This window comes from Pseudonaja textilis, chromosome Z (assembly GCF_049901715.1).
Source record: "Pseudonaja textilis isolate UNSWEBS1 chromosome Z, rPseTex1.2, whole genome shotgun sequence".
Lineage (NCBI taxonomy): Eukaryota > Metazoa > Chordata > Lepidosauria > Squamata > Elapidae > Pseudonaja > Pseudonaja textilis.
In genome coordinates, this window is record NC_142008.1 from 20,232,553 (window position 1) to 20,248,451 (window position 15,899).

At 33.9% G+C, this 15,899-nt stretch overlaps 1 protein-coding gene across 2 annotated transcripts in view; it reads left to right on the forward strand.

The window, feature by feature from the left end:
* Positions 1 to 299: 299 nt before the first annotated feature.
* The window catches only part of LOC113451351 (A-kinase anchor protein 9), a 48,991-nt gene continuing 33,391 nt past the window's right edge, over positions 300 to 15,899 (forward strand). Inside the window, exons 1-6 of one of the 2 annotated variants that reach the window (XM_087916942.1) lie at positions 300 to 1,066; positions 2,600 to 2,762; positions 9,767 to 9,979; positions 11,157 to 11,195; positions 12,553 to 12,785; positions 14,411 to 14,530. In XM_087916942.1, the coding sequence (XP_087773068.1) occupies positions 818 to 1,066; positions 2,600 to 2,762; positions 9,767 to 9,979; positions 11,157 to 11,195; positions 12,553 to 12,785; positions 14,411 to 14,530 (1,017 nt within the window). In that variant the 5' untranslated portion in view covers positions 300 to 817. The remainder of the gene's footprint in view (positions 1,067 to 2,599; positions 2,763 to 9,766; positions 9,980 to 11,156; positions 11,196 to 12,552; positions 12,786 to 14,410; positions 14,531 to 15,899) is intronic. The other variant, XM_087916943.1, reaches the window with a different exon arrangement.

Below are 15,899 nucleotides of genomic sequence, written 5' to 3' on the forward strand. Positions count from 1 at the left end.
TATTAATTTCTGTCAGTTTTAGTTTAAATTAGGTAAAGTTAAATTATTTTAAGTATGGGGTACTAATTAGAAATTATTTATTTACTGGGTGTGACTTTTTAAAAAAGCAATTAAGAAATGGATCAGGCAATCACAAAGCTTTTTAATACCTTCAAACATTCATTTATGAACTCTGACTTGGCTTTTGAATCTTGTTGAACAAGGTTTGATGTGGGTGTGTTAATTCAAATTCCAAATCCCTGTATACCTGCAGTAAAGTAATATAGCCACTCCTACAGTACTGTTCTGACCTTTTCCTCCCTTTCAGACACACTTTTGCTTTGTACGGAGAAGCTTATCTGATTTCACAGCAGCTTTTTCTACAACTTAAGGAAGAAAAGACTACATAGTATCTTAATTTAGTATTTTATTATCTTACTTCAGTGGAGAATTTTAAATATTGACAGGTGCTGCAGGATTTTTTTTTAATGTTTTGGCTGAGAATATATGTAGTATCTAATTATGAAGATAATATTTTGTGTTGATGAATGCTTTCCTTGGTTTTCCTTTTATTTTAATGCCCTTTTTTATTTCGTTCCATGAGAGGAAATGTCGATTTTGTGAAGTCTGCAAACATTGCTTCTGTTTTTTCACAACTGAATGTTCACGTAGAACTTCCTGGTGTTTTTGGATTGCTTGTCTGAATGTGAACTTGTAATTCTTTGCTCTCTGCAACAGACAGTTATTAAACTACGTTGTCATTTCACCCAGAACAGTTAAAGCTATTTAATCAAGGAAGGTTATTTTATGCAAAAGAAGTGCAATAGATTACTATAAAATGGATTCCTACCGTAAATACTGGGCATCAAATCTCTATAGTAGTCTAAGGTCTGAAAAAATTCAAGAAGAAAATACTTTAGAAGTCGAATCTCGTGTGCCTTTACCTTATCCTTTTCCTTTTACTGACCAATTGGATGATAATAATTCTGTGGTTCTCAATACATCACTTTTTTATGTAAAGCACAAGAAAAATGGACATAAATTAAGAATTGTTTCAAAAATTTCTTTGCCTACACCCCCTTATTCAGTAAGTATGATAAAATAGAGAAATATTTTTTCCTTTTCTTTTACATGTTTACTGCAAATGTGCATTATCTAACAATATTTTTCTGTCTGGTATAATTTTGCAGAAGTACTTAAGCAGATTTGTCTCAAATTATTGATTTGTATGTTATAAAGAGTTCCAAATATAATGTTTTCCAGAAAGCTATTGATTTTAGTGCTCGCCACTTTAACTGTTTTAAATAAGCTGAATTATAGCTGATTAAACTAAAAAGTAACTATCAGAATTAATTTTAAAGGTTTAATATACAGAAGATTTTGAATGAAAACAGAACATTTCTGCAACACAGTATTATTATAGTTGACAATGGAAAATATATACTAGAAAGTGAGGAACAATGCATATTTACCATTTTAAAATTTTAATATAAATTTTAAATATTTACATCCACATATTAACATTTGCATTCTTTGTATATAGTATATTAAAAAGTATCAATGCATATTGGCCATTTAAAATTTTTAATATAAATTTTAAATATTTACATTTACATTCTTAGTATGTAGTGTATCTTAAGTGTATTAGAGCACTTCTTAATAATTTAAACTTTCATATGACCTATTTGAATTGAAGAAAATAACCTTAACATTGTTTAATGTGTACTTTAGTATGGGGTTTTAGTAATATAAATTAAACCAGAATAATTGGGTGCATCTCCATAAATAGAATTTTAAATTTATAGATTATGAAAAAATAAATTGTTTTTATCCAAGACTTATACTTTGTTAGTCACAAATGTTGTATTATATAACTAGTCATCATTAACCACACTTAGAAAACATAGGTGTGTGCTGTTTTATTTCTGGAAAATAAATAAATGTATGTTCTGTCATTTTGTAATTTGAATAGCAGGGGAAATGCCTGTAGCCTCATATTGTTGCTAGAAAGCTAACCTTTTCATCTGCTGATCAGTTGTAAAGAAAAGGATCACATTTTTAAGAAGGTTGATATCATATATTGATTTAAGAAATATTATAGTTCAAGTTCAATACAGTGAAGGAAAATAAAGAATATGAATAATGATTCAAAGAAGCTTTAGATCCTGAAAAGCACTGATTGTAAGATTTTTTTTCATTAAGAATTAAAGTTGTTAAATAATTGGGTGCTTTCAAATCTACATATAGTATTCTCTGATCAGTGAAGAAAGTACAAAACTATCAAAAGGTAGAATTATTTGAGACATGAAATTAATTTGAACAATTTAGGTCATACACTTAACAAAAATTACTATGGGTGGTATATGCTGAAGTTTATATTAATAACTCAAAGTTTTCTTTTTAGTGTAAATTGAACATGCTCAAGATCCGGTACTTAAACACGGATATGGACATGTGACAAAGTCATTCATTGTACAAATATTTGTTTATCTTGTTATCCATAATGTGTGAGGGTAGTAAACTTCTCATTTCAAATTAATTTCCCAAACTTGACGTTGTTCTTATGCAGGACTTTTTAAAATGTACATTAAAAATTTCAACATTTAAATTATGTTTTTAGCTTGAACATGCAAAAGCTACACAAACAGAATTGATGCAAGAATCTTTTAAATGGGAACATGAAGCTACTGACTTAACCAAATGTCAGGAAGAATTGCAAGAAAGATTTGATGAAGAGGTCAGAGCTAGAGAGCAGATAGCACTGGAACTTAGCAAAGCAGAGAGTAAGTAATTGATTTGTTTGCAATATAGTTTGTTTAAATAATTATACATTGTTACTCCCCAATTCAGAATTACAAAGCAGCTAATTTAATTATCTACATTTTCAGGCAGTAATAGATAGTTTATGCTTTTTTCTTAAAATTGAGAATAGGAGATTACAAATGAATAGAAAATTTATTAAATCACACAGAAAGAAAAGCAACCATCATTCAAGGGAGAATGTATATAGAAATGATAATGGGATAATAGGATACTATTATAACGGGCAAATAGAGGATGCCAGCCAATTATATTCATAAGTTGTAATTTTTGTAACATACTGTAACCCTAACAAAAGTTATAGATTCATTAGATCAGCATATTTATTTCTTTATATATTTACCCATTTATTACAAAATGTGACCTTAAATGATTAACAAGAATTGAAAACAAATAAATATGAATAAATAAATAAAAAAATCCACACAATATCCTGTGCCACAAAACATAATATACTATGGCATAATACACAATATAATGTGGCACAAAGATCAAAAATACAAACTTAAATCATATTCAGACTCTTAAACTTAAAGGATAAGTTCCTACATCTCAATTATCTGGGAATAACTGAATTTTTAAAGCCTTACAAAGATAGGTTGGATACAACTGAATCTTGAGCATGGTACGTTGTTCCAAAAGACTAATATTATACAGAAATGCTTCCTGGCTTCCATTAGTTGGCATTGTTGCGTACAATGGATTTGAAACATGCTTACTCTGTTGAACCTCATATGTTAACAGACATAATAGAGTATCTCCCAAATAATCTGGTGTTGCACCATGAACTGCTTGATAGAAAATAACCACCTGCAGTTGAAGCCAGAAACCTATAGGAAGTCAGTACATCGTACAAAAAAGTATTAATACTATAGTAATATTTATAAACATACTGCCAAATTCTGGGTCCATTGTAACACCCAAATAATTGTCAAGACCTGCCCTATGTAGAGCTTATTGCACATTCCAAGCAGAAAGAAATCCAACAGATGCATGACCATTAGCATGTAACTCAGTACATGACTTAAATTTTCAACCTTTATAATGCATTTCTTTGACAATATATTATTGCTGATCATGTATTTCTTTTCCAGAGCCATTTAGAATAACAAATGAATTTAAGTTATAGGATAGGCTTATTTTCTTTAACTATTTTTCAAACAATATTTAAATATAACCAGACAAATATTGTTTAGGTTTTCAAATACAACTTCAATTTTCAGCTAACTTTTCTCTAAAATATCCATGATGCCAATTTTTTTGAATTTTTAAAATATTTAAAAAAATTGAATGACAAATGATCAGTGCCTTGAATGAGGATATAGTAATTTATAAGGATGATCTCCATAGATTCACCTTTTAAAATTATATTATTATTCACTAGATTCAGATTAATATATTATTTCATAATATGAAATGAAATATACAATATTTTCATAGTTGAGTTTATATACTTTATTCCTTATCTTGATATTTGTAGAATTGTCCTCCCCTCCCCAGCATTTTCTTATATTGTGTGTATAGGCATTGGCAATTACTTATAATATATAAAGACAAAAGGGGTATGATGGCTCAGCAGTTAAGGGTTGTTGGCTGGAAAGGTAACAGCCTGGGTACAAGACCCGAGTGCTGTGCAGTAGGATGAGCTCCTGTTACTTGCCCTCTTGCCCAACTAGAAGTTCAAAAACATACAAATGTGAACAGATAAATAGGTACTATTTTGGTGAGAAAGCGAATGTGTACCATGTGCCTTTGGCTTATAGTCATGCTGGCCACAGAACTATGGGAATGTCCTCTGATTGCTGCCTCCCTGACTAAGAAACAGAAATGAGTAGCACCTCCTGGAGTCAGACACAATTGGACAGGGGAAACCTTTACCTTTATATAAAGACAAACTTAGTTTTAAGATAGTTTTTTAAAATAGTAATTCTAAATATTAAAGAAAATCTTGATTTAAGGCTGTGGATGGGTAGCAGTAGGATTGTGTGTTAACCCAAAATTTCTGTTAAATGAAAAGGTCTCTCCCATTTTTTCTTGATTTTTCAGAAATCAAATGCAGACATTTAAGAAGACTGTTCTATAAAATATAGCATTCTGGGTGCCAGCCCTAGGGATTATGAAGGTCCCTTTTTTCTTGTTTTCTGTCAATAAAGAAATATTTATCACATAAATAGAATGTAGTTCTAGTTTAATGCTATCTCTCTTATTCCAATATGTATTTATTGGCCCACCCATTGTCTGATATCCCCAGTTCTTTCTATCCATCTTCCTTACTACAAGAGGTGCCACTAGCATGTGACCTACCTACCTATCTGCCTATCTTCCTAGAACCTCCTTTTTCTTCTTTCCTCAGCAGGAACCCAGCCTTAATCTACTAGCCTGCCCAATCTTCTTGGCCTCTTGTTTCCTTTATCCAGGGCCCAAAAATGAAGCATGCACAGAAGCATGCCCACTTTTAGGGGATACAGTAAAGAGAATCGAGACTGCTTCCCCTAAATAAGGGATAAATCTGTTCTTTCAAAGTGCTGTCTGAATAAAATATTTGTCTATTATTGTATCTAAATTCTGCTAAGTCTGGATCTCTTAAACTAAGAATTTACTTATAGCATCTCCCAGTTTAATTTTCCAGTACCAGTCCTTGTAAAAAACAAAAAAACAAAACTACTTTTAGAAAATATACAAACAATTGCTCTTCTTACTTCTGATCACAATTCTGCTGCGTTCTTACCAGAGGTCTAGATAAGGGAAAAGGACAAAAGCTTCTATTGGGTAACCTAAAGCATGTGCTACGAACCATCTGTCATTTTGCATATGGATAAAGTTACCAAAAAAAAGTGCACCCTCACCTCAAATAATGAAAAAAAAATAGTCCCTTTATTCAAAAATGGGGGCACCCAAATTTGTTGTTTCTTGTATGTAAATTATTTAAAATAAGCAGTAATAAGATTGTATTATAACTAGGACACTGGTATAGCCACACACTTATCTTTGTAAAATCTTTGAAAAAACTCTGTGGTATTATATCTGCATTTCATCTGAAGATAAATGTTTTCTAGCAATTACCAGGTAGCAGATAAATCCACTTTTCGGCATTTTAAAAAATCTGTCCTGAATAAAATTTTAAAATCTTTTTCAACAATTCTTAAAACACATTCGCAGCTATATTAACCTAAACAGCATGGCAAAATATATGTACTCTTCTGATCTATATTTTTATTGCAAAGTATCCCCTGAAAATTTTGCCCTTCCGTGTATGTATCTCTCTCTGTATGTGTTATCTATTATAGTGACTACCTTTCTAATGTATATAAATATTATACTATGTAATACACTGGGAATTTTTACCATATTAATTGTGGACGGACACACACATTCTGTAATTTGGTTCTTGGAGGATCTGTTCTGATGAAAAACCAGGTCTATACACATTCTTGATACTAACAAAACCTCCTAAGAAAGAGTTTAACACTGAAGTGTTGAAGTTTATTCAACTGTGAAGTAATAACTTTAACACGTGAAGACTTGTTGAAATACTGCCTGGTATTACTGCATATACGTAATCTGGGAATTTTATAATCAGTAAGCACTATGCTGGGAACATTAAGTAGTGGATGTTTCAACATAATTCAATATTTAAGTGTGCAGGCGTACAAATAATTGTTTAACCATTCATCCACAACTTAATATGTTTGATATAAACATACAAATATTTATTATTGCTTTTTGAAATATTGCCTAGCTGGTAATCAGATTATTTGCAGTAAATAATAGTGTGAAATGCAGTCATTTTACTACAAATGTTCCTTTGTCGTGTCTCACAAAATTATTGGCTTTTTTAGATTTTGAACTATTAAAAAATTAAACTGAATAATAAATCCCACTTAGATTTTACAATAGGCACAGACCATTATTTTCAAATCATTTTTCAGAAATGAATAATTCATATGTTAAAATAACTTATATTAGCATAAAAAAAGTTCAGAACTGAATAGTTAGGCTTGTTTAGTTGTTATATATCTATGAATGTTCTTAGTTATCAGGACATATCAGTTTTATGAATTACATATTTATTATAAGAAGTGAAACATGGGCATAACAAAAAGATCATACTGTAACTTTATATCTGTAACCATTTTTCAGCTATGAAAAAATGTATGTTGTTACACAAATGTACACAAATCTTTTATATCAGTTCATCTTTCCAATTAAATATTTTCTGTCATAATTTTGAATAGAATAGAATAGAATACTTTATTGGCCAAGTGTGTTTGGACACACAAGGAATTTATCTTGGTGCATGTGCTCTCAGTGTACATAAACGAAAAGGTACATTCATTAAGAGTCAAGAATCATCAGGTAATGATAGTCATAGGGTACAATCAACAATCAAATCATACTAGGAAACAGTCAAGTGGGAGGGGATGGATGATAAGGAGTAGTGAGAAGATTAACAGTAATAGTAGTGTACACTTTGTAAATAGTTGAACAGTGTGAGGGAATTATTTGTTTAGCAGAGTGATGGCTTTCGGGGAAAAACTATTCTTGTGTCTAGTTGTTCTGGTATGAAGTGCTGTATAGCGTCGTTTTGAGGGAAGAAATTGAAACAGTTTATGTCTGGGATGTGAGGGGTCTGTAAATATTTTCACAGCCCTCTTTTTGATTCGTGCAGTATATAGGTCCTCAGTTGAAGGCAGGTGGGTAGGAATTGTTTTTTCTGCTGTCCTAATTATCCTCTGAAGTCTGTGTCTGTCCTGTTGGTTTGCAGAACCAAACCAGACCGTTATAGAGGTGCAGATGATAGACTCAATAATTCCTCTGTAGAACTGTATCAGCCGCTCCTTGGGCAGTTTGAGCTTTCTGAGTTGACGCAGAAAGAACATTCTTTGTTGTGCTTTTTTGATGACGTTTTTGATGTTAGGTGTCCATTTTAGGTCATGTGATATAGTAGAACCTAGAAATTTGAAGGTCTCTACTGTTGATACTGTGTTGTCTAGTATTGTAAGAGGTGGTAGTATAGGAGGGTTTCTTCTAAAGTCTACCACCATTTCTACGGTTTTGAGTGTGTTCAGTTCCAGATTGTTCTGGTTACACCACGAGGCAAGTTATATAGCCTCCTGTCTGTATGCAGATTCATCGTTGTCTTGAATGAGACCAATCACTGTTGTGTCATCAGCAAACTTCAGTATTTTAACAGATGGATTGTTTGAGATGCAGTCATTGGTATATTAGAGAGAAGAGAAGTGGAGATAGCACACAGCCTTGGGGGGGCCCTGTATTGATTGTACAGGTATTGCATGTGATTCCACCTAGCTTCACCTGCTTCCTGTCTGTTAGGAAGCTTATGATCTACTTACAAGTGTGTTCAGGTGCCGCTAGTTGGTTTAAGTTACTTAGAAGAGTGTCTGGAATGATGGTATTGAATGTTGAACTGAAGTCTACAAAGAGGACCCTTGCGTAGGTATTTGGAGATTCAAGGTGTTGTAGGATGTAATGCAGAGCCATGTTAATAGCATCATCTGTCAATCTATTTGCTCGGTATGCAAACTGCATGGGATCTAACAGTGGATCCGTGATAGTTTTTAGGTGGGACAGCACAAGACTTTTAAAGATTTTCATAACTACAGATGTTAGAGCAAATGGTCTATAGTCATTCAGTTCCTTGATGGAGGGCTTCTTTGGCACTGAGATGATGGTAGAACGTTTGAAGCAGGAAGGAACATAGCACACCTCTAGTGATCTATTGAATATTTGGGTGAAGATGGGGGCCAATTGGTCAGCACAGACTTTTAAGCAAGAAGGAGTTATCTTGTCTGGCCCTGGTGCTTTTCCTGGCTTCTGTCTGTGTAGTAGATCTTGCACTTCTTTTTCTGTGATCACCAGAGGTTGTGAGCCCAATGGATTGGGGCCAGGTGTGGGAGGCTTGGCTGTTGTGGGTGTGTTTGAGATGTGAGTTGTGGAGATAGGTGCTGTAGTTTCTTTTCAAACCTGCAGTAAAACACATTCTGGTCATCTGCTAGTTGTTGATTTCCTTCTGCCTGGGAAGGAGATAATACTATAATCTTTAACACTATAATCTTGTGTAGTTTGCAATCTTCTGAAAATTTAAATGTATGGTTATCATCATATTGTATCAAATACATGTATTGAAAGAACAGCTTATTCATAAATAAGGAAACATACACATTGGACTTTACATATGATGAAAAATAACAATAACCATACTTATTGGGAATTTATCAATTTTAGGCTATTGCTTTAGTACAGTTCCATTATAACAGTGTTTTAACAATGGAGACTAAATACAGAATACATAGTAGAATACAGAACACAAAATAACAGAGTTGGAAGGGATCTTGGAGGTCTTCTTATCCAGCCCCCTACTCAGGCAAGGAACCCATACCATTTCAGACAAAGGATTGTCCAGTTTCTTTTTTAAAAACTTCCAGTGTTGGAGCATTCGCAGTTTCTAAAGGCAAGCTGTTCCATTAATTAATTGTTCCATCAGGGAAATTACTCCTCAGTTCTAGGCTGCTTCTCTCCTTGATTAATTTCCATCTATTGCTGCTTCTCCTGCGTTCATATGCTTTGGAGAATAGATTGACTCATTCTTGTTTGACGCAACCCCTTAAATATTGGAACACTATTGTGTCACTGCTAGCCCTTCTTTTCATTAAACCAGACATACCCAATTCCAGCAGCCATTCTTTATATGTTTTAATGTATTATGATATTCACATATGGCACTCATCTCCATAAAAATTATATTTAAAAATGAATTTCAATGTTGAATATAGCATTAATATCACAGTATAATATTTTAATTTTTATTACTTGGGCAGAATAATTTTTTTGGGTACAAAAATTACATAGTGCTATGACCATGCTATTCATATTTTTTTCAGAAGCTGTTAGAATATTTTACTCAAAAATTACAATGCTTGATTTGGGCATCTCTGTTTTTCCATAGATCTTATTGATGGTTATGCAGATGAAAAATCGCTTATGGAAAAACAAATCCAGGAAAAGACAGACGTAATAGAGCATCTTGAACAAGAACTACTTCGTACAGGTAACAAATTACAGGAACTAGAGGCTGAGAGACAGCACCTTCAAGAAGAGAAAGAATTGCTCTTCAGACAAAAAGATGCTATGAAAGCTGACGCAGGACCCATAGAACAACGTATGTACTTTTAAGAGCCTTCCAAATATGTATAGTTTCATTATTTAATATCTGATATATTTATATATGTGTAATGGGTGATCCTAAGCCTTTTGATTTAGTTTTTCAAAAGATCTCCAGGATATAAAGTCAATGAGATGCAGTGGGTTATATGGGAAGGGTTTTTCCAGATCCAGACATTTTTAGGCAGTATTTGTTGGGAACAAAGAGTCATTCACTCAATTTTGCTTCTGTTTTTATATCAGGTTGCTTTGATAAATGGAAGGTCATTAATAATATATTCATTTCATATTTAGCAAGATTTGGTGCTTTCTTTAATGTAATTGCTTTCATCAGCAGAACTGAGAAAGGAATCATTGTCCTTTTTTTAACCTTTTAAAATTAAATTGGGGTGTCAAGCACATTTAGAAATGACAATCATTTTATCCATAATGTTAACAGGGTCTCATCCAATTTAATGGCACCTAGCTAATTAAATAGATGCATTGATAGAACTGATTTTTAAAAATGTATATTCTGTTGAAAGATCAGTCAAAATGGATTAGGGATATGCAAAAAGTTATTTTCATGGAGCATTCCCTGCATGGATCAGGCACTATTGGACAGTCCATGCCTGAAGTGCAGCACGTGTACTGTACTTTATTCAGAGCACACATGTTATGGAAAAACTTCTGTGTGGAGAGGTGTTAAGCACCTGGGAGAAGGAAGAGTGACAGCAGACATGGCCTCAGAGAGAAAGGATGGTGGTCATGTTGTGCAGGATGGCAAAAGATAAAATGAGTATGTTAAGCATGTACAGATTGGCAGTGATGAGGATGGAAGTCATAAAGGACTGAAGAGTTATGATAGATACATGGAAGAGATATAGAGCAACATGAAAGCTAAGAAAAATGGCAGGAAGGTATGCCACTTTTTAATTCAACAGTATTCTGAATGTATAATAAAAGTATGTGAATACCTTTGTAACATTTTAGAGAAAAATAAGTGGAAACATGCAAAAAAATCTAACAGTTATGTTTAATAAATCAATGACACTTTTTAAAAATTCATTGGGCATTTTACTGAACTTTATATTCTGTCTTCAGCTTCATTTTTCTCATATAATATTTCAGCTTGAGAAAGCTATAGATGGCATGTGAATTACTTTGCTTCTTGTTTTTTTTTTCTGTTCTCCTAGGCCTAGTAGATGCTGCAGTCGATGCAGCTTCCCAAGCAGGTGTGTTTGTATATTGCATGGCAAATCTTTCATTGGGTGGAAGATTTAACAGCTACTGACACTTGTTAATCATGGTCTCTCTTTGGGCTTTCAGCTTACTGACATTAACTTTACTGGCCTGCTGCTCTGATAGTGTGTTTCATGTTCACACCTTTATTTTGAACAATAATTGCTCACAATTATACAGTATGCTATACTAATATTTTTAAAATGAGGATTACTTCAATAACCATCATCTTAATCAGCTAATAATTTCTGCATTCATACAATAAACTGCAAATAGAGAAATTTGTCAAATAAAACTCTGCCTTCACGTGTGATATTTGAGGATGCAAGTATAATGTAAGATGATGGGTACAAAAATCTATACAATAAGACGCAAACAAATCCCGCCAAAAGTCCATTATCTGGTCCTATTATTTTTATTCATTTGGCAAAGACTTAAATCCAAAAATCTATTATTTTCAATCATTTCTCAATCAAGAAATGATTTGCGATTATAGCATGTATACCAATTAAATGACTGAAACATAACATAAATTATCTTGGCATTATTTATGATTATATATATAAAACATTAATGTATGCATTATAGTCCCCCTTTGTTGTTACCTCAGTAAATTGGGAATTGTCTTGGCATGTGACGTTTCATATGCCACTCAGTAGCATCTGAAGCTTCAAGTCATGTATTTTTAAAAAATGACAGGATGCTTCTTGCCACTATTAATGCAATTTTCAAGAGGTTGTTGGGTTATGAGAATTAGCTGAATTTTGGATAGAAGTAATATAACATCCAAAATCATATTAAAATTCCAGTGTTACTGGAGCAGTATGGAATATATCTGCAGCAATAGCTCCCTTGCCATATATCCCTAAGCTCTTCCCATTTGTCTTTTAAAAATTTCTTTTAAAAAATTGGAGGGAAGAAGTTAACTGATTGAAAATTCCAGGTGAAGGTAAGAAATATCTGAGGTTGTTGTTTCTTCCTATAACTCACCAGGTGAAGGTCTAAATTATTTTACATTAAAATGTTGTATGTGTCATTTGTGGGAATATTTATGTTTCAATTGGAACAACCCTACAGGATGAGAAGACAGTTGGGTTTTAATGCCATTGTACATTTTCTTCAGTACTAATGAAAATAAATGTATAACCATAGTATAATTCTATCAGGAAAGTTAAATCATGCAGACATTATTATTACTTCTGTTTATTGAGAATATCGCATGATTTTGGTGAAACCCAAAGTTATTTTCGTCCTTTATTATGCTGTAGTGAAACCTTGGGAGTGAGTTTATTTTATAGAACAATATAGAACAAACTATCCATATATAACAAGTTATGCTTTATTAAACAGAGTTGCTGGCAGAGACAGAAAAGTTAATGAAAGAAAAAATAGAAGTACAGCGGCAGGCTGAAAAAGAATACAATTACCTTCAAAAGCAGGTGAAGGCCCTGGAAACTGATATAGAGGAGCAAGTCAACCAGTTTTTGGAGCTAGAGCAAGAAAAAAATGCGGAGTTAATGGATTTAAGGCAACAAAACCAAGCCCTAGAGAAACAGCTTGAGAAAACAAAAAAATTTCTAGATGTAAGTAAAACGATGAGCTCAAGCTGCACATCATTTACAACAGAATGAAAACAGAGAATTTAACAACAACAACAACAAAACCAATTAGCACAATGCGTTAAAATGCTTATGTCATATATAGTTTGTACTTTAAAAAATAGCACTATAAACATATTTTTTTGTAAAAAAAATAATAAGATGGCTATATTTTCCTATTTAAAATATGATAAATTTAATATATACAAGGTTATCATTGTAAACCTGTCCCTGTGAATAATACTTTTAGTTCCAATCTCAGTTTGAATCCTTTAAAAATCCTTGATTCAGGACTGGAGTGTTTCTGTAATTTGAAGCAATGTTAAAGCCTTTCCAGAAGAATTGGATTTCTCTAGCTTTTCAAGCCTAAAATGGTTTCTATGTAAAAAGATTGGAAAATTAATTACAATCTTTCTGACATAACAAATAGTATAAAATTGCCGTTGCAGAGAATCTACTTGGGTTTTGTTTCTAATGAGTAACGTAAACTGCTTGATTACCATCGAGGAACATATTTAGTTTTGTAATAACCTTTACATTGCAAAATATCTGAAAAATTGGATGTTGTTACTTTGTGTATTGCTTGTCTATGTTGTGCAGTGTTGTATGTAAATGTACAGAAAGGGATTGATGTTCCATACGAATAGCAATACACGCACACTCACTCTGAATTCTTGTCACACTCTAAATTATCACAAATAATTACTAAGGTTTTATGGAGTTAGCTTAACAGTGTTTTAAGTCATCACAGTGTTTCCTGTTTCATTTTATAATAAACTGAAAACAAAATACAAGTAATCCTTGACTTACAACATCAATTGGGATTGGAATTTCCATCACTAAGCTTAGCAACAGTAATCCTTGCAGTCCCAGTTGCTCTTGCTAACTGTCATTATCTGAGCAACTTCCTGCCAACTTCTATCAACCAAAGTCATGAGAAGCCAGCAGGAAGTTGTAAGTCCCAAACTGGCAGGCAGGTAAGTGGTTGTTGCCAAGAGAGCAGGGAGTAAAGTATTGTGCAGGAAAAGTAAGAAGTGTTATCGTCAGGGAGTGTGTGAGGAAAAAACAATAACTGCCATGCAGTCATGGTTGTACAAGAAATGGGAGGATGTGAAAGTGACTGTGCAGATCAAGGAGGTTGTGTGTTTGCGGCTTGGGTAAGGAAGGTTGCACAGGGGTGAAAGAGAGATCAGGGAGGCTGTGGGGTACATGAGTGGCTGGTACAGCATGACAGTAGAGGAGTTGAAATAGGATGCGTAAGTCAGGGAGACTTTTCCTAATGAGTTGTCACCTACCCTGCCAGTTTCCCCATTGGCCTTCTGTGGAAGCCAGAGGGAGGGTTGCAAATGGCAGTCATGTTCTCTTCATGATCATTCGAAAGCAGGTAGTAAGTGAAGCTGGTTGCCAAGTACCCAGATTATGATCACATGTCCATGGAGATACTGGGACAGCCAGTCATACCCCGATTCATTCAACACCGTTGTAACTTGGAATAGACACTGAAAAAATGGTCATAGAGTCGAGCACTATCTGTATTGTGCATTATGTTTTGATATTTCCCATTAAAATATAAATATATATATATATATAAATAACGACTTACATTTCAGGAACAGGCAATTGATAGGGAGCATGAGAGAGATGTTTTCCAGCAAGAAATACAAAAGCTTGAGCAGCAGCTTAAAATTCCTCAAAGATTTCAACCAGTCAGTGAACATCAAAATAGAGAGGTAAGATAAAGGGGATAAAAGCTAAAAATGGCTTTTTGAGAATTAATGACGAGACTCTACAGAATCTTATGGGTATATACATATGTTTGAATTTAATGACAAGTGTTGTTCTGTGTTTAAGCCACTTTTTACAGTAATTTTTATGGTATTTAAAATAAGATTTTCAAAGTATGGTAAAACACAAGTATTGCAAAGAATGTATAAACTATGGCTGTGTGGTAATGTAGGAGGTGATTTTTTTTTTAGAGAAAGCTTACTGGGGAAACACAGAGGAAGAGGGGGAAATAGTCTGTTTGTTGCCAGTTTGTACTTTTCCCAAAAGAACCCCTCATATCCTTATAAACAGGTAGTTCTTAACTGACAAGCACATCAACATGAGAATGTTTATTGCTAAGTAACGCAGTTGTAATTGTAGTTGTGAGATGCCATGTAATCACAGCAATTTAAGATGACAATCCCAGCACTCCCCATTACAATCATTAACCAAGAATTGTGTGCCATTTAGCAAGTATCCATCCCAAGGCAAACCATTGCAACTTTGTTCCTTCCCTGTTCTGAGCTTCGACAAGGTAAGGGGCTGCTTCCAGTTTCTCCCATCTTCCAAAAGCAGCACAGTTTTCAAAGACAGCATAGCTTTCCAGAGGCTTAGGGAGCCACATGTGGGAAACATTCACCAGAAAAGCTAAGTTCAAAAAGGAGACAAGGAAGTGTTTCTATTCTGGCTGCAATGGCTGAATGCGAAAACTGCAAAGGTTGTTGTAAGCGACTGGGAGAGAAGGTAGCTGGGTGAATTACAGCTTGCTAGTTCTTACTGGGATTCATGGGTGCTGCAGCTTGATGCCACACTGCTCAGGTGGGTTGGAGAACCACAGGAGCGCTTGCTGGAGAAACTGGTGTTCTGGTGGCTGGATTGCAGAAACTGGATGATAAATTATTGCAAAGAACTGGGAGAAAAGACAACTATATTAACAAATGCTTGCTGATGTTTGCTGGGTTGTGTAGTGCTTCCTGGGATGTGGAAAGGCACCCCAGAGCCACAGGGTTTGGGACTGTTTGCCATGCTTCTAACCCATGGTGCAGGATGACCAAAAGAGCAGAGATGGGGGGAGATGGGCAAGTGATGGGGAGTTGAAGTGTCCCTGTGTTTGTAAGTGCAGTCAGGCTGCCAAGCACTTGAATTTTGATCATTTTGTCATAACTTCAGGCATGGGTTGCCTGTCTACTTTTTCAACTCTGTTGTAACTTTGCACAGCTGAATGAATGATCATAAGTCAACGATACCCATACCCATACACACACACACAAATATACATATTATACATACATCATACACAAACACACAATGTAGCCTAAAAGTCATAAATTCCAA